This window comes from Carassius auratus, chromosome 47 (assembly GCF_003368295.1).
Source record: "Carassius auratus strain Wakin chromosome 47, ASM336829v1, whole genome shotgun sequence".
In the NCBI taxonomy this organism is placed as follows: domain Eukaryota; kingdom Metazoa; phylum Chordata; class Actinopteri; order Cypriniformes; family Cyprinidae; genus Carassius; species Carassius auratus.
Window position 1 is genome coordinate 9522176 of NC_039289.1, and position 26717 is coordinate 9548892.

At 37.3% G+C, this 26717-nt stretch overlaps 1 protein-coding gene and 1 long non-coding RNA gene across 2 annotated transcripts; one reads left to right on the plus strand and one right to left on the minus strand.

Moving 5' to 3' along the window:
- Positions 1-4541, minus strand: LOC113064562 (V-set domain-containing T-cell activation inhibitor 1-like). Its single transcript, XM_026235415.1, has 5 exons — positions 4499-4541; positions 4097-4148; positions 2745-2785; positions 2335-2661; positions 1-1025 (listed from the first exon to the last, which is right to left on the minus strand). The coding sequence occupies exons 1-5, from the start codon at positions 4539-4541 to the stop codon at positions 901-903; spliced, it is 588 nt and encodes a 195-aa protein (XP_026091200.1). The 3' UTR covers positions 1-900.
- A 16014-nt stretch (positions 4542-20555) lies between these two features.
- LOC113064618 (uncharacterized) lies at positions 20556-21685 on the plus strand. Its single transcript, XR_003278856.1, has 3 exons — positions 20556-20899; positions 21031-21354; positions 21573-21685. It is a non-coding gene; the product is annotated as an uncharacterized LOC113064618 (long non-coding RNA).
- Positions 21686-26717: the final 5032 nt, after the last annotated feature.

The following is a 26717-nucleotide window of genomic DNA, read 5'->3' on the forward strand; positions in this document are numbered from 1 at the left end:
ATGTATCCTCACATTCTCTATCCATCTTATTCTTCAATTCGGAGGTAAGCTGCTTTCTGTGAATGTGCGAGACTTCTGGCTCATTACAAACCGGTCACGTTTCCCTCGGGGAGGAAGGTACGAGGTACAAGGAGCAAGGAGATGCTGGACAATACTTTAAACATGGAATTTAATTAACAATGGGTAAACTCAGGAACTCAGAAGACATTTAAGAGCCAACAGGAAACACTCGGAAACACAGGGTTTAAATGGACAGAAGCTTATGAGATAACTAATGACATACACCTGAAAATTAGAACTGAACGAGGACAGGAACAGTAAAACCAAATAAGGGCAAGGAAGGCACACAAGGAGCAAAACACACACAAAACACGGAGCAGAGTCTGACAAAACCAGTGTGTTGATAGTTAAGATAAAACATTAACATAATATGGTAAGAAACACCAGTTTGCAAGAACAAGAAGCAAAATGAGCTGTTTTGTAAATCTAAAAATAGCGGTAAATGGAGGAGACTGGAAGCCAGACACATTAAATTGACAAATGGCCATCCACACTTTCTATCTTTTTTTGTTATAGTTTATATTTTCAGTCGAGGCGACTGTGTGGCACATCTGAAAGTAAATTTTGACTTAGGAATTTGTAGATCTGCTTGAGCTGTGGACTGATCCAGTCCGATCTAGTTCACTAAAAAGAACCAGTTCGAAAGAATATTCATTTGTGAACCGGACACTCTGGACCGTCTGCATTAGCCTATGGAATTGCAGCACTGTATAAAAAATCAATACAGCATATTAAAATATGAATGAATGAATAATAAACCAGACCCAATTAATCTTAATATAATAAATTATTATTTTTTTTTTCTCAAGTGAATTTTGATTAAACAGACTATAAGCCCTGTTAAAGATAATAGTAGTAAATAGCTAAAATGCAAACCCAGAGCAAAGGCCCTGATTTGCCCACACTGTTTGCTCCTGAATCTTCTCCGTGGTTTCCTTGATCACTGGGGTTGTGTCCTGTTTCTGCTGTCAGCAAAAAGTGAAGAAAACAATATTACTGCATGTGATAAACATGACAGATCTGTCTATAATTTATTTACAGCAGCATTCACCCTGGAATATCAGTAATTGATCAAACACTTACCCAGCCAGCAATGACATGTAGGGCCCAGATGATGGCTTCATGGGTGGCAAATGTGGGCCCAATTATGAGCTTGCACTCGGGATCCATATTGGGGCAAGCCGTGGAAGCCCAGACATACTAAAAGTGGGACTTGTAAGGGTACTGCATGGGTCTTAATTGGGCAATTAATGTTAGACCCATTTGGGCCCCACCTAAAGTGGGTTTGCACCCAGGATCCAGCCATGGTACCCAGATTGGCTTTAAAAGGGATCTGTAAGGGTGTTATGTGGGATCTTAACCAGGCAATTCATGACAGACCCATTTGGGCCCCACCTGCTTAAAGGGCGTTTAAAATGGGCTTGCACCCGGGGGCCAGCCTTGAATGCCAAGATGGGTTTTAAGTGGAACCTGTAAGGGTCTTATGTGGGTATTAACTGGGTAATTCATGTCAGACCGATTTGGGCCCACCTGCCTAAAGGGGTTTACATTTACATTACATTTATTCATTCAGCTGACACTTTTATCCAAAGCGACTTACAATTGCTATTTATGTTATGCTATAGTTATAGTAATTTTATAGTATAGGTTTTTTTTTTTTTTTCACCCGTGAATGCCCATACGGGCTTAAAGTGGGCTCTGTAAGGATCTTTAAACCGATACCGATATTTACCGATATTGAATTTTAAAGCCAATATCCGCCACTTGTCCCATAAATATGCCATGCAGGACCCATATATGTGTTCTCAGTTCAAACCAATGACCACTTGGCCCATAAAAAAATCTATGCAGGATCCATATATGCATCCCCAGTTCAAACCCATGTGCACTTGGACCATAAATATGCCATTCAAGACCTATATATGTGTTCCCAGATCAAACCCATGCCCACTTGGACCATAAATATGCTATGCACGATCCATATATGTGTTCTCAGTTCAAACCCATGCCCAACTGGCCATGCCTGTCCCTTACGGGGCTCATTTAATCAGCTCATATGGGCTTCCTATGTGGGACTCAAACTACAAAACCTACATGCGACCCGCTGATTTCACCCAGTTAAAGCCCATGCCCACACAGTAACCATGGAACCAGTACTTAACTCATCCGGGTCCCACATGTCATTGCTGGCTGAGTATTGAATTGATATATATATATTTTTTTTTACTTTTTAAATTAAAAACCACCATACATTTATAAACTGGTTTTACACACCTTTGAGGATCAGCTCTGCAGTCTCTTGTTCGTCTGAGGGTGTGATGAAACAGGTGTATTTTCCTGCATCGGTGTGTTGAAGGTTGTTGAGTTTAAGGGAGAAGTTTCCTCTCTGATACTCATCAGGAAAAGTTTCAGCTCTGTTCTTGTACCGTTGGTCTTGTCCCGCTACTGAATGTTTACCCTTGATTATACTATAAACAATTTTGTCATTTGTGTCTCTCCAGTGCACATCAATATCTTGAAGTTTAAGATCATGTTGAGCTGAAGAACATGGCAGGACAACACAACCACCAATAACCCCCTCGACTGTGACCTGCAGACACACTGAAATCACACACACTTTACTGTAAACGCACATTTGCATTTATAAATGTGGCATAGATGTATCTTTTAGTTCAGATACTCACCTTTATTTATCAGCACTGCAAACACAATGATGAAACAGTGACTGCAGAAACAGAAAACAGGTCCTTTATTAAACTAAACAAACTCTGATGTCACTAAATCTAGAAACAATTATCAAAAAATTACCCCTTTATTAATTCTGACTTTAAAAGTATAATTATCATTTATTTTGATGTGGAAAGTTAAAGTGAGACATTTAGGGATGCCCCCTCACAGCTGTGGCAAGCTGCTGCTGGTGTTTTATTGTTTACTTCAATAATTATTATATTTCATGCGGTTATTGTTTAATGGCATATTCATTATTCTTCAGGCCGGTTGAGTAAAATCATTTGGTCTGAATTAAAAGCCTGTTGCCATTACAACAATCTTTCTTTCATATATTTACACAGTAAGCTTTAAATGGGATTGAAGTTAAACTGGATTTCATTTGCCTGTTGTCAAATGTCACCATTCAACTAAATCGTCAAAATGCACACAACTAAATTAACAAATATTTCCATTTATTTCCCTTAATAACATGCTAGGTGTTGCATATTTATCCTTTAGATGCTAAACTCTAAATATGATTAGCAGTAAATGTTCTCCTCAGACGAGTATCTTTATAGCACTGTAAGACTTGCACCGGGACAACAAAAGGCAATACAACTTGCTAATGCTAATGTCTAAATCAAAATAATATTTTTAGCTATTTCTCTGAGTATAAACCTGTAACTCGTTAATTAATCAAACCCTGATTAATCCATTAATAATGTTAAAATGGTTTGTTTGTTAATGCTATTTTAAGTGAAGATCATATCAAACCAGTCCAAAGGCAAACACGAGCATGTAACCTTGATCACCTTTTACACGTGTAGCGTTTAAAGACGAAATGTGGGAAGTACGGCTCATTTTGTAAAGACATAATTTCTAAAATCTTAAACATACCCGATGATCATGGTCTCCAGATATAATTAATACGTGTTATACATAAAATTCCTGTTTATCGTAAAAGAACAGTTTATCGTGAACCTATTCAATTCCACGTTTCCGGTTCTGAAGCAGAGGTCTTCAAAATGACGTCAACAGTAACCGGGTGAACAGAAACGCGTTTAGATATATTAGATTATTCATGTCTCTAAAGAGATGAGTTAACTTTCACATCACCTGTCTATCATGTCTAGACTTTAATTTATCAATAAAAAACATAAGAAAAGCTTATGTATAAGCTTAAGCTTATATATAATAAAAAATAAGCTATTTAGTTTGTTTGTTTTTTGAGCTGGCAGCTATAGCCGTCCTTAAATCTGATGTTTGAGCCTATGAACGAAATGAACTGCAGTAAATGAAACAAATGAGTAAATGAACACAAACTTACTTGAGTGTGAAATTGAAGCTTCTTTCATTAACTCCTCTGGGAAAATCGTCCCCTTGGAATTATAAGGTTCTATCTGACATTTTTGTCAAAATTGAGTTATTCACATATTCTTATTCTGTGACAATTTATTTACATTACGTGATGTTTTATTTTAAGTTGTGTACATTTTGGGATTTTTTTTTTGAAAAAACAAAAAGGTTCTATCTATAGAAATCTATGGAACATAAAAAATTTTGAAGCTCAATATCTCAAAACTACTCAGAACGCAGATAGAACCTTATAATTCCAAGGGGACGAAATGCTGTATTCTCAAATCAAACATTTCTCTGAATCCTTTCTTATATATCCCTGCTGTCACTGAGTTTTTTAATACGATGTCATGTCTCAAATTCAATTTTTCACCATAAATACACCACAAGAATGCAGCCTCCAATAATATCCTCATTTTGACCTACAGAGCAAAAAAAAAAAAAAAAGAGAGAGAGATAAAACTGAATAAAAAAACGAAAATATACCATGACTTTTTTTTCACAAATTTGCTTTTGAAATGGTTTTTAAAAAATTATTAACAAACAGATTGTTCTATAACATTACCTTTTTTTCAGATCTGGGCTGAATCCATGCAGACATGGTTCCTCTCTCTTGTTTTGATCCTGACAGATTGTTCAGCTGCTGTGAGACTCATAGATAATATTGACTGACGTTCTCTTGGTAGGAGGAACTAATAGAGGCTGAGGGCATCTGTCAGAGACAGTCTGCTTTGTGGTCATCAGATCGCAAAGACATCCTCATTCTGATCTACAGTGGAACTAAGAGAGAGAGAGAGAGAGATCAAAAGTCTCACACACACAGCCTTGTCTTGAAACTGCCCTTCAGTCGTATTTTTTGAAAGCAAATGTACAGTTTTTAAAAGGTTTAAAAAGGTTTAATTTTTTTTTTTTTTTTTTTTTTTTTTTTGTGCTTATTTGAACATTAAGGTATGTTATATTCCACCATTCTTCAAACATAGTGGGAATTGTACTTCTGAACACAAGTAGTAACATTTGAACATCCAGTTTTAGGTATAAGCGCTCAATGAACAATGCATAATTAACTCCTTTTTCTTCTTCTTTTTTTGTGCTAATTTTTTGAGAAAAAGAAACATATTAAAGACACTGATCGGACCGAAGCTAAAAACATGAACTCACTGTATCATGTTTTTGTGAAAAATGTCTTTGTTTCATTATCAAGACATATACTGTATCTGCATAGGAATACCATTATCATAAAACAATCCTCAACCTTTTCCACCAGATGGCAAAGTCAACATATAGCAAAGATATGATCAAATGATGAAAGACAATTTTTTTTTCTTAGCAACCATCATGGAATTTAATGCACGGGATTGTGGGATAACAAAGGCATCAAAACATCTGATGAACTCATCCGGTGTGGGCGGGATCTGGAACGAAGCAATGTTGATATCTGGGTTTATTTCTATCTTTCCAACAACAAAGCATGTGGACGTGACGAGATGGTAATCAGCTTCAGAAGTGGGTACCATGAGTCCAAGACAGTTTTCTTTTTCTCAACAGTACATTTTATTTTATTCATTCACCCGATGCTAGTACTTGAAGTGATGTTGTGTAAAAAAAATTTGTCTTTCTCTGGATATCTGCACCCACTTCAGGCAAAACTGGAAGTATCTTTGCACTCACTTGTTAGAATGGAAATCTAACATGTTCTCTAGTATTAGAAATGTTTATACCTCACAAAAAAAAATAAAAAAAAAATAAAAAAATAAACATAATGGGCCCGGTTCCCCAAAACGTTCTTATCGCTAAGTAGTTCTTAACCTATTCCTTAACCTCTCTAACCTTATGGCACGATCGATGTAATTAAAGCGAATTGGCAGTCACTTTTGATAATTAAAATCTGGCAAACAATTTGGCTCTAAATGGCTAAGATCTATAAATGGGTAAGCATGGTGGTGTCCAGTTCCAATGTGTCCTTGTATTGAATCAAAGATGGAACCTGACGCGGAGCCAGATGGAGACTTCAAGTTCCTCTGAAGAGAAGCTTGGTGCCCTTTTTTACATTGCTTCTCCAGCATATTTTGTATCTAACTCTTTCTCTCTGTTCATTGTAGATAGGTTGCTTTTTATTGAAAACATTAACCAATTAAACAGAAGTAACTGCAGCTGCTTGCCAATCAATTCTTATTGTAAAGTACCTTACCATTAATATAAAAGTATATTATATAATTTTAATAAGTCGTTAAACCCATGTCAAGAAGCGGCACAAGTGGCACAACAGGATAAGAAAGGAGGATGATTAGCGAGGGATACCCAGTTCGTCTACCCATCACAACATATCGTGTGAACATATTACTGACCATTTGATCATTTAATTTATAGTCTATGTTCTACTGATGACTTGAAATATGTAAAAATAAATGTTACTGTAATAATTAGAGGAATTAGTGTTTTCTTTCTTAACGCTGTATTACACCTTCGCGTGAAGTGGAAAATCGTTTCCTGAGCGATCGATGCCAACTAATTCAGCACCTTCACATTGGACAGCGCTCTTGTAACGTCGGACATTAGAGGCAGCGTGTTAAGAAGCTTCCTAAGGGACACTTCGGGGAACACATTTAGGAACATAAACAACTTTGGTAAGATATATCTTTCGAGTCTTCTTAGCACGCTAAGAGTGGGAGTTATCGGGGAACCGATTATATCGGTTATATTATACCTATTATAACATCTTGTATGTGTCACAGTGTCTGGTCTGTGTTCCCTTGGTGTCCACTAGTGGTCTCACTTCCCCATAGTCACCCCACTGCAGGCACTAGATTTCCCACAAAGCCTTGTCCCTTTCATCAAGGTTAATTGCACACCTGTTAATTGCACTCAGCTGTCTCCACTTTCATCGTTTTCAGCTGTCTGTATAAACCGGTCTGTTAATGTCACCCTGCTTTCTTGTGTCCCTTGTGGGTTTTTTCATGTTTCTTGTTTTTGGACTGCTTTCGTTGTTTTTGACCTCCTGCCTGTTTTGGATTTGCTTTTGGATTACCCCAATAAAACACTGCAATTGGATCTCTCGTTTCCTGTGTGCATTCGTAACAGTATGAGGCTTAGATGTTGCTATTTTTATTGAGACATATTGCCTTTGTTACTTAATGCCTTGAGTAAGTGTACAGGAAGTGAACCTTTGTTGAGTTTAAGATGACTAATGGCCACTGTTGGCCAAGTTACTCTGAAAATGTCTACTACTTATTGATTACTCCTTTTAAAAGTAATCATGTTACTGTTATGATTACTTTATTTCAAAAGTAATTAGTAATTAGCTGCATTACTTGTTATGTTACTTTTTTCTCTATGAAATTTATGAAATCCCAGCATACAGCCTCCTTATAAATATTTGTCATTACAGCATCAACATTCACAGAGCAGTTATTTTTAACTTAAGCAAGAGGCGCTGCTAAATAGCGCTGCTTTTATAATCTCAAAAATACATCTCAGTTCATTGCAATCTCACTAATCTCTGTTCTAAAGCAATGAACATATGCACAGGGGCGATTCTAAGATTTTGATTTTAGGGGGGCTCAGCCCCCAAAAAGGTTATGATTAAAAAATATTATTTGACTATTAGGGTAGGGTTGTATACTACTAACCTTATTGCAATCCACTACACCATTGTATTCCCTGTATTTCATATATGGGAGTAGGAGTACTGACTGAGCCATATATAACACTGTAAAAAAAACTGTAAAAAAATGAATTGGGAATGTAGATTTTTTTATTTTATTTTTTACAATAAAGACTTCCTGATTCAGTATTGGGACATTCATGTTTATCCTTTGATGATACCACTGCTTTTTCTTATGAAATGTACGTGGAAATTGGCAATGAATCTTGGGAACACAGTGGTATTGTGTGTGTGTGTGTGAGGCTGTCTGTTCTATTCTCACCTGACTGTTGCTCATTTGCAGACCTACTCCCGCACGACAAAAAAAATGTTGTATATCCATCTACAATGAAATATAAATTATTATATTTTATTATTATTATTATTATTATTAATTTTTTGCTTTTTAGCCTTTATAATCAACAATACGGTTGGTTATACATCAAGTCAGCCCCTGAACATTTATCTCATTTCAAATCATTTAACTAACCAGCTAATATTCATTAAGAATATAGACAAAACATGTATTAATGTAATTGTCTATTGGCAATATGTTTAATCTGTTCTATATTTATTTATATTTATTAAAAATAACATAATTATCAATTTGCCACTTCTATAAATCAATTACTTAAAAAAATAAATAAAAAAAAATCACAGATCCCTTTACTCTTACTCTAATATATGTATCATGATACACTAATGATTAATTATTACTTAATACAAAATTATGTTTAATAATAGAAAACAAAATAACTCCACATGATGTTTCTCTCTCTGTGCCATTTAGTACTTTCAGACAATGATGTGTGTCGTTAATAATTTATTTTGCATGGCTGCATAATGTAATGCCGAAATACACAATAATATGTTTTCAATTTCAAAAAGTAATTTAAAATAAATCATGATCGTTTTCTAAAGTATGTTTTCATGGGTGTTAATCGCTTCATTTTTTTTGGAAGAAAACATCTGTCACACTGTGATAAAGGCTGAAAGTGAACGCAGCGAAGACGTACTGGTAGCCTATTGGATGCGAGAACACACACACCACACGCGCACCTTGTACTCTCTGATGTTCGCTCTGCTCGGCGCCCCTGTGGATTGAAAAACGCGCTGAATCCATGCAGACTCAGATAAGGGGAGGAGCCGGAACTTGATGCAGCTTGCCACCGTCTCAAATGAGTTTTTAAAGGGGACTGAAGCGATCACTAATTAATTAATCAAATAATTTTTAGGGGGGCTGGGCATAAGTTTAGGGGGGCTGAAGCCCCCCTAAAAAGGGCCTAGCGACGCCCCTGCATATGCATAATGAATTTTTCTTAATGTCTACAATTTGTGTATTATAATGAGAGGATTTGTGAGCATGCAAATTTCAGCACTCCATTGCTCAATGCTGCAAACGTGTGTTATAGCCTAAATAGAAACGCTTGCAGCAGTTAATCATTTATATTTTATATTAGTTCATGTTGCATTTGTGCAATAGATGAATAACCATTCAAACCGAAGGCTTGAATCAAGGGCAATCATCGCCAATTACACCATTATGTCGAGCGCAAAAAAAAAAACGTTTTCGTCATCCGGTTTATTGAATCGAACTGTCCGAACGAATAACTGGTGATCCGAAAACCGATGCAACCGGTTCTTGACTCGTGAAGATTTGGTTACATCGAATGATTCGTTCGCGAGCCGGACATCACTACACTGCAGTGAACGCTTGCAGTGAATGTTTTTCTTACCTTTCTGGACATGGACAGTAGACCGTACACACAGTTTCAATGGAGGGACTGAGAGCTCTCGGACTAAATCTAAAATATCTTAAACTGTTTTCCGAAGATAAACAGGTTTTTTACTGGTTTGGAACGACATGAGGGTGAGTTATTAATGACATAATTTTGCTATTTGGGTGAACTAACCCTTTAAGGCATTAAAGGCAAGGATGGGATAACCTGTCACTCAAATTATTTCAACCAGTAGCAAACCACAATCATCCAATCAATTTCCCTGGGAAATGAACCCTCAATTTTTTGCGCTGCTAACACAATGCTCAATCACTGAGCCACAAACAGGAACAATGTTTGACCTTTGTTTCTTTCTTTTAGCTCACAGTGAGGACGTCACTGGAAGATCTATATTCCTAATTTACTTGACAGTGATGGTGAACTAAACAGAGAATTGAGACACAATGACAGCAGGAGTTCAGAAAATGACACTGTTTAAATGTGTGACACTATAAGAATTGTGGAAAGATCTAGCTGCAAATCTATAGTACACTGAAAAGTTTACTCAAATGCACAGTACTATATTTACATGAACTGAATAATATAGAAAGAACCTTACTGAATAAATATGTCCGTAACAATAATGTGTCTTCAGTGATCACTGGGATATTTGAAGAATTAAATGTCTTGATAAAAGTGTTTAATGAAATAATGTCTCTTCAGATTGATGATTATTCTAGCCTGTAATGTTTTCATTGATGAACATGTGAAGGCAAGCAGAGATGAGGATCTGACTGTGATGGGTGTTTAATAAAACAAACAAAATAAATACAAAAGGAACAAAAGAGAACCAATGAATGAACAAAGCCCTACAAACATGCCACAGGAAAGTTCAAGTTCGTTTTATTTGAATAGCACATTTACAACAGCCACTAGGCTGACCAAAGTGCTTTACAGAAGAGAAAATAATAAAAACATACACAGAAAGCTAACCAGATAAAAATAAGAACAGCCCATTTAAAAATGACCGTATAACAGTAATCAGTACACTAAGGAAAACTTTTTAGCAGGGACTTAAAAACAGAAAATCGTCATAAGAATATATGTTGGCACACAGTTATTTTGAAGCTTTAGGTTGAACAGATGTTAATGCACATCAAATCAGATGTTTTCCATTGTTTCCTGTGTGGTTCTGACACAAAACTATGAACTTACTGCTCAGATACAGAGTTTCTTCTATTCTCTATACTGTGAACAACACTTATTTTCCACCCACTGGCTCCAGAGTCTATATGCAAGAGTGGCATAAAATAAAACTGAATGCTTCTTTGATTCATAATTTAAAAAAAAAAAAAGACTGACCACCATCACAGAAGGTTTCAAAGAGTGCCCATACACAAAAGCATAAAATATAATACTATTATACACACAATACAAATGGTTCAGATTTCTTCAATGAATTGTATTTCAAACTGAAGACAAATATTATTTGTGTAGATTGAGTAACAATAGGTGCATTAAGCAAAACAAATGTACATCTGTCAAAGAACAAAAAAATCATGTTCAGCTGCATGACAAAATCTGAAAAGGAAATTTGTCATCAGCTCATGAATATAGGTGTAACTGAAAGATCTGCATCATCGTCCTTCTCTTTCAGACGATAAGCAGAAGTCAGGAATCGACAGAGCAGTAAAGACTCAGTGATAGCAGGTGTACAAGACATCATTCAGAGAAATATTTCACTTGAGGATCCATATCAAGAACACATTTTTCCAGAGGAATTGATGAAAGAAGCTTTCCTCTCATCCTTATCTGAAGTTTGTGAGATTTTTTTTTTTTTTTCTAGTTTGTGCTGGTTTGATATTTGTCTGGTTTTAACTGGATCTGGTCAACTGTCACGGTCTTTCTTGTGATTCTGGTTGACCAAGGAAGCCACGATCTGATTTGCACATCAGATCAGATGATTTCCTTTGTTTTCTGTGTGGTTCTGACACAAAACTATGAACTTACTGCTCAGATACAGAGTTTCTTCTATTCTCTATACTGTGAACAACACTACTTTTCCACCCACTGGCCCCAGAGTCTATATGCAAGAACTGCATAAAATAAAACTGAATGCTTCTTTGATTCATAATAAAAAAAAAAAAAAAGACTGGACACCATCACAGCAGATTTCAAAGAGCGCCAATATAAAAAACCATAAAATATAATACTATTATACACACAATATGAATGGCTCTGATTTATTCAATGAATTGTATTTCAAACTGAAGACAAATATTATTTGTGTAGATTGAGTAACAATAGGTGCATTAAGCAAAACAAATGTACATCTGTCAAAGAACAAAAAAATCATGTTCAGCTGCATGACAAAATCTGAAAAGGAAATTTCTCCTCAGCTCATGAATATGGGTGTAACTGGACGATCTGCATCATCGTCCTTCTCTTACAGACGATAAACAGAAGTCAGGAATCGACAGAGCAGTAAAGACTCAGTGATAGCAGGTATAGAAGACATCATTCAGAGAAATGTTTCACTTAAGGATCCATATCCAGAACACATTTTCAAAGAGGAATGGATGAAAGAAGCTTTCCTCTCATCCTTATTTTGAGAGATTTTTTTTTTTTTTTTTTCTAGTTTGTGCTGGTTTGATGTTGGTCTGGTTTTAACTAGATCTGGTCAACTGTCACAGTCTTTCTTGTGATTCTGGTTGACCAAGGAGGCCACTAGGTTTATCTTCATCTTTTTTTGAAGACAAGGTGTGTAAAAGTACACAGCTGACTTTTAAATTTGAGCCAATATAGTTTTCATTGTATGGGTAAAGGTTAGTTAAAGGGTCACCAGTGTTATATATAACTATACAAAAATTACAGTTGTGATACATGCAGGCATTTTATAATATATGTACAATTTGAATACATATATTTAAAAAATAAAGACATTGTAAGGAAGGATTCATTTTAATATTAGTACATAGTTATTGATGACAATACACAGTGGTTCTGAATTCTTTACATTTGAATTTTCACAAGTTGAATACATTTAATGATCAGTTTCAATATCTCTGAAAGTCTTGAATGTTGTGCTTTTCTTATGATGAAATGAAGTACAAACGGCGAACAGATCATTCTAGACACAGTAATTGACAGCAGAGACATGCGCAATATATAGAGTATAATGATTAGGATTCAGTAGAAGGTCAAGAGTAAGAGATCAGACATTCCCTCTAGAGCAAATGACAGTCAACTTCACAAATATACTTTAAAAAGACTGTGCACGTGTCTGATCATTCCAGCTCATCTGATGACATTTACGTCTGATGTCATCAAGAAGCACATGCTGATGTTTGCATTACTTCTATAGTTTGTAGTGTATTACTATATTCTTGAAATATTTAAAATAATTTAACATAATTGAATAATATTTGGGCATCATGATCATCAGTTACAGTATGTTTTGAATCAATCAAACATTTTGGCTCCAGTTTGTTTATCATCTAGTTTGCTTCCAGTCTCCATTAGTTCGTCTTTGGTTTGTTTTGGTTCTACTTACACTACTTCGTTTAAAACAGTTACAGATACATCTTTTAGGCTTTTGTTAATTAGTACATTAAACATGGATTGATTTCATATTCAGTGTTGACATCTTACCATTTACTCCTAAACTGTAACATATTTAAAGATGAGTTTAGCCAGTACAGGATGATGATGATGCAACAGCCAATAAATTATTAAGAGAAATAAATGGTGAATTGCTAGCTTTGGCAATTTATTTGTACAAGGACTAACAAACGACTGAATAACAGATATAGATATGTTTAGGTTATACTGTATAAATGTAAGTATTGTATAAAGGCCAATACTTTATTAACAAACCATGAATTAAAATTCAACTAATAACTCCATAATTTGTTACAATTATGGCAATTATTGATTAAATTATAAAGACTTTCTTCCCCAGTTCTTGTCCCAGTGATTCCATTTTAACAAGTGAGCTATAACAATATTTTCTGCTCATATGCATGATTTACTTGAGGTGAGGATACTGACTGAGGAACTCATATTTTTTTTTCTGTTTCTGCAGTTGTTGCTTTCTCTGTGTATTTATCACAGTGGTGGCGAATAAAGGTAAGCACAAAACATTTTTAGGATAAATTTAAAGGATAAATTAATTCCACATTTTGTGCGTTCAGAGTTAAAGTGTGTGTGAAAGGGCTGGTGGGAACTTTGGGCATGGTCCCAGGCCGGGGTCTCTCTTTGAAGTGGAAGAGGTTCCACTTCAAGGCGTAGGCATGTCTGGTGGACATGGCTCTAGCTGAAGTGATGGTAGCTACCACCTGTGGTGGCAAGGTACCTAAACCTTCCGTGACACTTCCAGAACCCACACATGTAGGTTCCACAGATCGGGACGTGGGTGCCAGAGGGTGCCCCGTCTCTGAGAAAGAAGGTCCTTCCTCAGAGGAATTGGCCAAGAAGGGGCTGTCGCGAGGAGTACAAGCTCCAGGGAACGAGGTCCGGCCGACCAGCTGTGTGCCAGGGTGTCTGTGCCGAGGGTGCCCTTGGTCAGGGAGTAAAACAACTGGCAGTGGGAATTTTCTGGAGAGGCAAACAGGTCTACCTGAGCGTCTCTGAAGTGTTTCCAAATCAGCTGAACCGACTGGGGGTGGAGTCTCCATTCCCCGGGGCGAGATTGCTGCCGTGAGATCTCGTCGGCTGCACGATTGAACCTGCCCGGAATGTGAATGGCACAAAGCGACCTCAGATGCTTGTTTCTCCACAGGAGGAGATGGCCAGTGAGTTGCGACATGCGGCGGGAGCGTAGACCACCCTGACGGTTGATGTATGCTACGGTCGCAGTGTTATCCGCATGGACCAGAACGTGCTTGTCCTTCAGCAGGGCCCTGAAGCGGTGTAGAGCAAGATGTACTGCTACCAACTCGAGGCAATTGACATGCAACTGAAGTCGGGGTCCTGTCCAGGAGCCCGACAAAGCATGCCCGTTGCACATGGCAACCCAGCCTGTGGCAGAGGCATCTATTGACACAACAACATGTCTGGACACCGGTTCTAGGGGCACGCCGGCCCATAGAAACGAGGGGTCCAACCACGGGGTGAAGTATAGGCGGCAGGCCGGAGTGATGGTCACTCGGAGCGTGCCCTGTTGCCATGCCCATCTCGGGACTCAGTCTAGAAGCCAGTGCTGAAGCTGTCTCATATGGAGTATCCCGAGTGGTATGACTGCTGCCGCGGACGCCATATGCCCCAGGAGCCTCTGAAACAGTTTCAGTGGGACCGCACTCTTGCCCTCAAATTGTCTCAGGCAATTCAGCAGTGACTGCGCGCACTCGTTCGTCGTCGCGTGGACACCCTGAAACCTGGGGGACGCCGGGCGAACTGAATTGCTTAGCCGAGCCTGAGTGTCCTGATGAGCCTGCGGGAAGTGCTCCCAGGAACCGAACCAGCAAGGTCAAAGGGACTACAGGTGTACCCACATCTCCTTGCTGCGGCCGGGGTGAAGGCTGTTGATGTGGCCAAGCGGGACTGGAGGAGGCTGCAGGGGGCGCCCTTGGCGATGAGCAGGCTGAAGCAGCTGTGCCGGCGGCAGAGTGGAAGCAGCAGTGGGCCGCCGGGGGAGGATGTGTCTGATGGCCTCAGACTGCTTCTGGGTGGCAGAGAACTGCTGGGCAAAGCTCTCTACCGCATCGCCGAAGAGGCCATTCTGGGAGCTGAGCCCGATCAGACTCATGTCGGCCAGGTTCAGCCATAGGTGGCACTCCTGGACCACCAAAGTGGATATCACCTGACCCAAGGAGCGCGCAGTGACCTTTGTCGCCCTGAGAGCGAGGTCAGTAGCAGTGCGCGCCTCCTGCAAAACCCCTGGGTCAGCACTGCCCTCGTGCAGCTGCCGAAGCAGCTTGTCTGATAGACCTGAAGTGAGGCCATGGCATGCAGGGCAGATGCGGCCTGGCCCGCAGCTCTGTAAGCCTTGGCCACAAGCGTGAATGAGAACTTACAGGCCTTGGATGGCAGCTTGGGACCACCACGCAAAGCGGAGGCGCTTTGTGGACACAGTTGCATCGCAACAGAACGCTCCACTGGGGGAATCCCAGCATACCCCTTGGCTGCCCCGCCATCGAGGGCAGTGAAGGCGGAGGAAGTACCAGAATGGTTTCGGGCAGTTAAAGGTGCCTTCCATGAACTGGTTACTTCCTGGTGCACTTCGGGGAAGAAAGGAACCAGAGGGGGGTGCTGGCAATCTGCATGAGCAGCCCCCAGGAACCAATCATCCAGCCTCGAGCACTCGGGACAGGGTGGATGATTCCACTCAAGCCCGATGCTCTCCGCTGCCTGGAAAAGCGCGGCCATCATCTTGGGATCAGACTCGGACTACGCTGGCACTCCTGAGGGAGGCTACGCAGCCGAACCCTCATCTCCCGAGGACTCAAGCCCGCCTTGTGATGCGGCGATCGACATACGGTCCTCTTCGCGAGCCCCGAATGAGATGTCAGGAGCCTGAGAGGGTCCAGCAAACTCATCCGAAAACTCAACTGTATGCGGCGTATGTGAGAGGGGTGTGGCCCGAGAAGGTTCGCTTGTTGGGGAAGCCCACATAGTAAAGCTTGAATGCAAGTTGCTCGCGTTGCTCCTTATATACCCGCTTTGCGGGGCGGAGCTCGCTATGCAAATTCCACAGACCAAGGTACTTTGTGTACCATTGGCTCGTTTTGTACCACTCGAAGGTGATTGGGCTCTCGGGCGAGATCCCCATTCATAACGTCGAACGTGACCGACTGAAAGGGAACCCACAGTACAAGAACAGAGCTGAAACTTTCCCTGAGGAGTATGAGACTTCTCCATCAAACTCATCAATTTCACCCACACTGATACAGGAGAGTTCATCTGCTTTATCACACACCCCACATATGATTCTTAACAGGAGACTGTACGGCTGATCATTAACGGTGTGGAAAAATAATCTATTGAAGTTTTCATTAAAATAGTCTGAATGCTGCTGTATAGAGTATAAATGAAGGATCTGCCGTCTTTATCACAGTGTAATAATTATTTTTTAATTATATTTTAAATTAACTTGTTCTTTTGCAGAATCAACAGTAGAAACTGGAAACCAATCCACTGAAGAAGAAAACCAAGTACCAGAAACAGACAGACTGGTGGATAATACTATTAATCTGTGTTTGCTTTCTAATCTTTCTGTCTATAGCCTTTTTCGTGATTCACTGGAGAAAAAGAGCTCAAGCTCCCTTATAGAAGGACAAATGTCAAACTTAGGTCCTGTTGCACACTGCCTGCATCTACAGCATATGAGCAGCCCAAGTGTTCTGGCCCCCATGTTAACAAATCAAAGTCACATTTTCTGATGCAGATTCATTCTTGTTGCTGAAAGAAAACAATTGTTCTTATTTTATAACAGTATGAGATCTTGAAACACTGAAAAATAAATAAAATTGCAGTTAATCCTCTAAACATGCTGCTGCCTTAATTATACACATGTAGTAGTAAGGTGTGTTTGCCAGAGTAAATTATTTTTTTTTATTTTTTATGCATTTCTTGATTGTTACTGAACATCAGTTACAAATCTGATTAATTAATTCCTAGTTACAAATCAGGAAATTTAAAGGGGTCAAATGATGTGATTTCAATTTGTACTTATTCCAATTAGCACTCATACTGGCACTACATAGCTACATTTTATCAGGGTTATGATAAAGAGTGGCATGGTCACCTTGAAATATAACTGCCACCCACACACGATCCCCCAACATCATTGGGCTAGAGTACTGTCAAACTGACGATGCCTGTACGCCATTGGATAAGAGAGCTGTAAATTTCTTCCTGATTGTTGCATGCAAGGTGTGCATTTGTTGCACTCATCAGTGTCATAAGATCAATGGGCTGTGTCAATGATTTGGCAAGACAAGGTTTTTATTATTATTTTTATTTTTTATTTATTTTTTGCCGTGCAATAAACCTAAGTTCAAATGCCAATTTTAAATATTAGTACAGTAAATAAAGTGCACAAAATCAGCATTTTGTTTAGGCAGTATTCATGGCAGTTGATGAATCATGTTGCAAGATCTTTAACAATGCATTGTTAAAGATTCAGTGTGTCATGTAATTTTCCCATATAAACTTTAACAGCAAATAAAAAATTATGGTGTATAAAAAAATGCAAAAATCATTGAACAAAAAACAGATAAATACAAAAAGAAGCCACTGATAATATCTAAACATTTATCCAAATCCAAATGTAATAAAATGTATTTATATGTTTATGTGCAAATGATGTGCAATCTCTTAGCTACTAGGGATTGTTACATGGGGCTGCGCAGATATCTAGTGGCAACACAATGATATTACAGCAAAGAAATTGGGCAAAAATGTTTATCCTATCAGTCAATTTACAAATAATGCATTCAGATTTGTGGAACTCACAATGTGCTGAATCTCCACAAATTAGTGTTATTACTATGATAATCAGTTTGAATGTGACAAGAAATTGCTGTATGAAAACAAACAAATATATATATGGGAGAGTGCCAATAGGGATTTTTTTCTAGGGCTTCAAATTGGCTAGAAATGGCCCTGGTTTGGCCTTCCAAAAGAGGACAATTAAATCAATCATATAGAAATCAGTGGTTAAGTTGTATTTACAACACTGTTCCATGTAAAACATGGTGCTCCTGGTTGAGATTATTATACAGCTCTGCAGACTGTTGCTGGAAGAGTATAATATTTAGTTTATCTGCTGTACTACTGATGCAATGAGGAAATCTCTTTATTTGGACAAGGTTACTGCACATTCTTAAACACAACAGATTATCAGGAGTGATATTGTTTGCTTAACTAATAATATCCGTCAGAAAGGTGTTGTTTTTTTTTTTTTTTTTTTTTTTTTTTGAAGTATTTTGTATGACTTTGTTCCCTATAGTTATTCAAAGCCTAATTATGCTGCTTCCAACACCAACCTGTCTTCTAAATAAAAAATACTACAATTTTATTACCTTTAAAACACAACCAGATTTGATTTCAGATGACAGGTTTTGTTTTTATTTATGAAGTATTTAATTATTTTTAATTTCATTCTTTTTTTTTTTTTTTTTTTTTAGCATTTTCAGTCATTCATTCAGAAAAGAAATTAGCAGCCAACAAAATTCCACCCATTCCACTCCAGTTCAAACCAAGACGGTTTACTGTGACAGTCGTGGCTTGCTGCCAACAGGATTGACTATTGTCAATTCTTGATTATTCACAAACTATAAATCTAACAGACTTTTTATCAGTTTTATTTGTTGTAGCTGTGTTGTTTACATAGCCCCACTCTCTGTCTGACATGTTGTTACCCTTCATGTGTTAACTGTAACAGTAGCAGACTCACAAGTATGGTGATCAGGAGGAGACATGTTCACTTTACTTAATTTTGCCGTGTTCATGACATATTAACTTCTGGGAAAGTGATAAAGTGTTGTGGCCATGAGATAATTTTGTCAAGGTAACAACATCCTTATGTTGTGGCCACACAATGTGAAGTCATGGCCTCAAGATCCTATATAGACGGAACAACATCTATTTCTCCTGGCCATGAGTTTAATCCGTAAACGAGCTTGCATGAATTATATATATTTGCTACACATGCACATTGTTACATCATAACAGTACACATATTTAAAACACATGGCCTCACAAATGTAATCTGAAAAGTGATTCGTCTGTATTTTAGGTGCTCACAATTACATGCACAGAGACCCTGTGGGTTCCTGCACGAATACACAGTTAAATACACAGTGGCTTATGATCACTGATTTAAACATCATCTGCGATTTAAACATCATTAAACTGTTGTTAAAACAAAGGACAACACAAACCTAAATATTGAGCATGAGCATCTGAATTCTAGCACTGAACTAAAACCAAACCAGACAGGTCTCAAGATCCAGATATCACACTTCAAACACACACAACACACCACACGAGCAGAGTGAAGAGAAGATGTGGAGGTTCAACAAACACACACACAACACACCACACGAGCAGAGTGAAGAGAAGATGTGGAGGTTCAACAAACACACACACAACACACCACACGAGCAGAGTGAAGAGAAGATGTGGAGGTTCATCAAACACACACAACACAGCACACGAGCAGAGTGAAGAGAAGATGTGGAGGTTCAACAAACACACACAACACACCACACGAGCAGAGTGAAGAGAAGATGTGGAGGTTCAACAAACACACACACAACACACCACACGAGCAGAGTGAAGAGAAGATGTGGAGGTTCAACAAACACACACAACACAGCACACGAGCAGAGTGAAGAGAAGATGTGGAGGTTCAACAAACACACACAACACACCACACGAGCAGAGTGAAGAGAAGATGTGGAGGTTCAACAAACACACACAACACAACACACGAGCAGAGTGAAGAGAAGATGTGGAGGTTCATCAAACACACATCACACACCACACGAGCAGAGTGAAGAGAAGATGTGGAGGTTCAACAAACACACACACAACACACCACACGAGCAGAGTGAAGAGAATATGTGGAGGTTCAACAAACACACACAACACAACACACGAGCAGAGTGAAGAGAAGATGTGGAGGTTCAACAAACACACACAACACACCACACGAGCAGAGTGAAGAGAAGATGTGGAGGTTCAACAAACACACACAACACAACACACCACACGAGCAGAGTGAAGAGAAGATGTGGAGGTTCAACAAACACACACACAACACACCACACGAGCAGAGTGAAGAGAAGATGTGGAGGTTCATCAAACACACACACACAACACACGACACGAGCAGAGTGAAGAGAAGATGTGGAGGTTCAACAAACACACACAACACACCACACGAGCAGAGTGAAGAGAAGATGTGGAGGTTCAACAAACACACACACAACACACCACACGAGCAGAGTGAAGAGAAGATGTGGAGGTTCAACAAACACACACAACACACCACACGAGCAGAGTGAAGAGAAGATGTGGAGGTTCAACAAACACACACACAACACACCACACGAGCAGAGTGAAGAGAAGATGTGGAGGTTCAACAAACACACACAACACAACACACGAGCAGAGTGAAGAGAAGATGTGGAGGTTCAACAATAGTATAGAACATTTGTGTTGTGATCTGAGAAATATACTAAGCTATGAGAAAACTATCTAACATGATCAAATATGAAGAGTGCTGAACTTAAAGCAGTGATGATGGTGAGGTTTATAAGCTGTTGTGGTCAGAACAAATTTGATTTGACTTCCTCTACTTGATGAAGGAAGAGCTTCTTTTGTCTTCCTGTCTCTGCTTTAGATTCATCTTCAGTGTTGTGTGGAAGAAAACACGACAACAAGATGAAGATTATTCAGCTTCAGTTCTGTGAGTTTTACATGATATCAGGATATTTACATGCTTTGAAACTTTATTACAATTATAAATAGTTTTAGGTCATGCATCACAGGGGGTTTACATGAGTAATGTTTTATTTTATTTATTTATTTATCTTACAGATGTATTAATCTGTTGTCAAGCTGCAGTTTCAGATCTACTGACTGATTTGGGATCAAATGTGATCATAAACTGTGATCTTGATGAAAATGAGGTTTATTGGATTTTACTGAAAACAGCAGATCCTCCGACACTGATTCTACGAACATCTCCAACACCAATACCTCCTCATTACTATAATAAAACATTCAGAAACAAATATTCAGTGCAGTTTAAACATCATCTGGTTATTAATAATGTGACAGCTGATGAATTAGGAGTTTATTACTGTATGAACACACGCACTCCTCCAAAACTCAGCAACAGCACCAGAATATACTTCACCGGTGAGTTCATTTATTAATCCAGTGATCAAGACACTGATGAACACTACTTACATAGATGCCATTTTCTGCTTAATTTTTTAAGATAATTATATTACTTTTTTGTTTTTAAGTATTACATTTTAGTAAAGTATGTCATCAGTATTTTCAGTGTTACAAATCTGCAACCATTGCACTTACAGTACAGTTATAATGACAGACAGTGAACATTTTCTTTACAGAACCGTTTCATCAAACTGAGTGTCACAATCACACAGTTCTGCAGATTATTGATCAGAATCAGACACAGTGGAAGATTATTAGCATCATATCTGCTCTGATGAATGGACTTCTGATCATTGTGCTGATTGTTGAGTTATTTTCAGCCATCTGTAAAAATATCACTATGATGGTTTCTCCGTATGCTAAAGTTAATAAAACATGTAAATATTCATTATTTAAGCTTTCGACTTCTTTTTTTTTTTTTTTTTAGAAACTTTTTTAAATACAGAATCTAATAAACTGCTCTATTTCTAGGTTTATTGAAATGTTCTGCAGAACAATCCCGACTCGAAGCTGATCAGCAGCAGACACAAGTTACAGAACAACATCAGGATCATTTACACTTCAAAACATGTGAATCCATCCTCATTACTAAAATTAATTTCTGTCTTGATAATTATTGAGGATTCTTGCTGATCTGTAAATTAGTGTTTCATAACTCTTCATTATGATTCATATTTGTTCAAATGCAGCTGAACACATTGCTCTTTCAGGATTTCATGTAGATCTTTAAGAGATAATATTTGCTCCAACCAAATCAACAGCACCTACCTTCAATGATGAAACTTATTTCTTCTGCTTTTAAAGAATAGTTGGAAGTCATGATATTAATGTCTATTAGTTTCTTGAACTAACAGCTATACAGGTAGTTGTATATTTTTCTTCTTGTAAAAGCCTTTGTATTTTAGTGGGTCTCATAAATCTATGATCATATTTTGTCCCTCCTGCTTCAGATTTAATTTGTGTTCAGGAAATTGATGTTTCCTAGTTGGTCTCTTTGTCATTTGGAAGACTTTGTTTTGGAATCGCTGTATCCATCTTTATCTGCTGAAAAGTGTTAGTCGACATGGACATTTCTTTTTCTACCACTTTGACCTCGAAAGAAAAGTGCAAATTAATTATATATATATTTTTTAGGCCTGATTGGTTGAGTTTTTCATGCTGTTGGACCAAGAAGAGGCTAGATGTTATATATAAATAACTGTTTAATATTTTGTTCGTTTATGATTTGTTTAGTATTCAGTTAATTGACAATAATATAATAAAGTCTGAGAGTGTGAAATGTCAGGATTGTCATGTGTGTTTATATTCTTTGCCTGTGTTTTAATAAAATGAAACCGTGAAGAATCTGTCTGCTGGGAATTTAAAAATATGTTCAAATAGAAATTCAAATATAAATCTGAAAAATCCCAAAAATGAATGACAGAATATCTATTATAAAACAATATTACACTTAATCATGTAAACAGCATTTTTCTTCAATACCAAAATAATTTCAACATCAGTTTAAATAATGTCACACTGTTGATTAATTAGGACTTTATGACTGTATGAACACAAACAAACAATAAGCACCATTTCCATATTCATCACATCAAAATAAAAATGAAAAATGAAAAATGAAAATGGCAAGGCATGAATCACACCTTAAATATCAATGTGCTACTTTTTTGATGTCATAACCTTTAATATTAATAAACAAAAAATATACTAAGTGTGTTTTTTTTTTTTTTCTCAACTAAACTGAAGTGCTAAACCCAAACCAGAAACATGTTCCACTGGCTTTGACACTTGACAACCATCTCTCACCTTTGTCTAGAGTAGAGGTTTAACTGTGAAACGAGTGCAGTGTTTTTCTCTACCTTTATGATTAAGTTCTCACAGTCGTCTAAACCTCAAATGAAAGAGCAACATTGCAGTTTGAATGCTTTCAGTGTTTTACCACATTTAGCACATTAAGTTCATATTTTTGGCTGGTCTAGCCTGAAAAAATAAGCTTTTTATTAAGCATAAGAAACAACAGACATCAGATCTCATTGATGATTTTAAATATGACATTTAATCATAAGCTTGGTAAACAGAATTGTATGCTTCCCCATTTAAAGAGATATGAGCTCTACTTGCATCACTGGAATAGCTTCCCGAGAGACATTTCAAAGATGGCCGCCGAGTGAGATGGCTTGCTTTAAGGGCACTTGTCTTGGCTGTGTTGTCCGTGGGAGTTTGATTCTGCAGCTTCACCTCACGATCACTATTGCACAGACTCTGGCTCCAAATGACATCATCAGGAACTCAGGGGCACCTTAAGATAACCAGAGACCCCCGGGCTACAGCCTTGTAGGCCCCACTACACCACACCATTTTAATAATTTGTTGAATTTAATTTTAGTAACACATTATAATAACTTCAATTGATAAGTCATTAACAAACATTATACATATACAACAAATAATATACAGATTATTTCTTAAGATGTGTAAATAGAGGTCTACACAACAAACAAAAACGAACAAATGAAGAACTGAAAGTTTGCTGACATTTGTAATCAATTCAGTTTACTTGAAATAATCATATTTTAATAATTAAGTAATGTTTACTTAGTTCATTAGCTAACACTAATAACAATATTATCTCATATTTCTATTGCTCTATTTAATGATCTGTTGAGCAATATAATGCCTGATAATGATTTATAAATGAAAGTTATTGTAAAGTGTTACTTCATTTTTTTCCAGTGGGTTCCAGTCATTTTCTTGCCTTTTTTCCTCCTTATGAACAACAACTTTTGGTACATGATAAAAGCTCCTTGTGGTTTCTCAGTTTGATCAATTTAAACAACCACAAGTGACACAAATCATTTGCATTTTGGGATTGTGATAGTGTTTATATGAAGAAAATCACTCCATCTGCATTTCGCACCACAGCAACGCAGTGATGTCAGTGATGTGCAAACAAGTTATACAAAAGACAACAAGATCAGCGCTTAAAAAGGGCAGAACATCATAACTTCTGTAGAATGCTGTTGTCTCTGCTGTAAACTCCCAAATATACAAATAATTATTCAACAAATATAATTTACCTGCAGCCAGTAGTCCTCTCCCCAGTGTGTGCCCCTGCGCTTCAGCCCGCTGACGCCCGTGTGTTAATGTGCCCCTGCTAATACTCTAGTGAGGGTTAGTCGACATCTAGTTTCAATTTATGAAGTAAATTTATATATAGTTAGAAGGATGTATTAAGTATAAAAATAAAGTGTAACCCAGTATTTTATTTTAGAATGGAGGTTCATGATTTGTAAAAAAGAAGGAACTTGAAAATCAGGGTTAAAGCAATGAGTGCATTTTGAACACAGATGTTTATGCACTCAGTAACTGATTTTTGTTCAATTTTTGTCGCTCATGTTCAATGAAGTACTGAAGCAATTTGTTATTGAGGTCGTGGATTATTGTGTGTTAAAAAAAAATACCTGTGTACAATGCGGTCAAAGACTTCCTCTTCTTCATTTCTTTCTTTTTTCTTCGCTCATGTAGTGTGGAGGGAACCAGATTTTATATTGAAGTGATCAAGACAACATGAAGATCATACAGCTTCAGCTCTGTAAGTTTCATATTATGGATATTTTTAACATACATTCACCAACTTTGCAAATGTTATTATTAACTTTATAATAAATTGTTTAATTTTCCACACAGTGGTATCAATCTGTTGTCAAGCTGCAGTTTCAGATCTACTGACTGATCTGGGATCAAATGTGATCATAAACTGTGATCTTGATGAAAATGAGGTTTATTGGATTTTACTGAAAACACCAGATCCTCCGACACTGATTCTACGAACATTATACAACATACAACATACGACACCAAAAACACCTTTTTACTTCAATAATACATTCAGAAACAAATATTCAGTGCAGTTTAAACATCGTCTGGTTATTAATAATGTGACTGCTGATGAATTAGGAGTTTATTACTGTATGAACACACGCACTCCTCCAAAACTCAGCAACAGCACCAGAATATACTTCACCGGTGAGTTCATTTGCTCTGTAGTAATTAAACATCCTGATTATCAGTGTAATTATATATATTTGGTATTTATTATTACAGTTTTATTAAAACACATAAAGATGAATAAGATATAGATATTTACTTCAGTTTTACAAATCTGCATCATCGTCACTGATCTCCAGTAAAAGACTGACAGTAACAGACTGGAAACTTTCATTACAGAAACTCAACGGACTGACTGTCACAATCACACAGTTCTGGAGATTATTGATCAGAATCAAACACAATCACAGATTATTATCATCATATCTGCTCTGATGAACGGGCTTCTGCTCATTCTGCTGATCGGTGAGTTCTTCTTCTTAAATCAAATGATTAAATTAAATAAACACTAGTGGTGTTATCTGAAAATATCAATATGATGCTCTTCTGCAGTACGGAGGTGAAAATATTTGGATTACTTAGTCTTTTGATTGTTATTTTGGCATGCATCTCTCTCCATATATATATTGTTAAACCTTAAAAAAAATGAATCTGAATTCTGTTTGATTCTTAGTTTTTGCTGTTGGAAAAACAGAAAGGATGGAAAAACATGATGTTGATCTGAAGACAAAAGTTATGTATCAGCCTCAAGGTCCAAAACTATTACAAGTACAATAAGGTAAAAACGGAGCAATTCCAATAGGGTCCTCGCACTGCAGTGCTCGGGCCCTAAATATGTTAAAATATTAAAATCATTACTAAATTATTTAGGAATACTAATAGTTTTTATTTCTGTAAGTTCAACAAACAATAGTAGACTTTTGTTCAGTTTAATTTTGGTTTCACCGTGGCTGAAATGCTAACTGTTTTCCTCATTGTTCTTTCAGTTCGCCGCGGTGGACTTTACTTTAAAAAATAGTCATCAAGCTAACAGCATCTGTGTGTGATTATATAACATGTTCTTATATGATGTGAATTATCCTGAAAAATGAATAAGTTTACATTATCAATTGTATTGGGGAGAACTTGGGCTAGTTGTCACACTATATATATATATATATATATATATATATATATATATATATATATATATATATATATATATATATATATATATATATATAATTTAGAACATTTCTGTATAGACATAAAACTTGCATACAAATGACTATTCAGTAAATTTTACTAAATATTGATTATTTGAATGAAATTGTATATTTCCACAATTACCAACCAGTGAAAATAAACAGCTGAGGAGTTTACACAGATACACATTAAGCTTCATTGTTGGATTCATTGTGTAGGCCTAAACATTTTTTAAGTTATCACATCTG

What these genes read in the sequence shown, in the direction of transcription:
- LOC113064562 (XM_026235415.1), bottom strand. Translation starts at nt 4,541, where the DNA reads ATGAGGATATTATTGGAGGCTGCATTCTTGTGGTGTATTTATG. An exon ending in AGCTTCAATTTCACACTCAA is followed by an intron (nt 2,786 to 4,096) that starts GTAAGTTTGTGT and finishes CTGTTTCTGCAG; the next exon opens with TCACTGTTTCATCATTGTGT. An exon ending in TGCAGAGCTGATCCTCAAAG is followed by an intron (nt 1,026 to 2,334) that starts GTGTGTAAAACC and finishes TTTTGCTGACAG; the next exon opens with CAGAAACAGGACACAACCCC.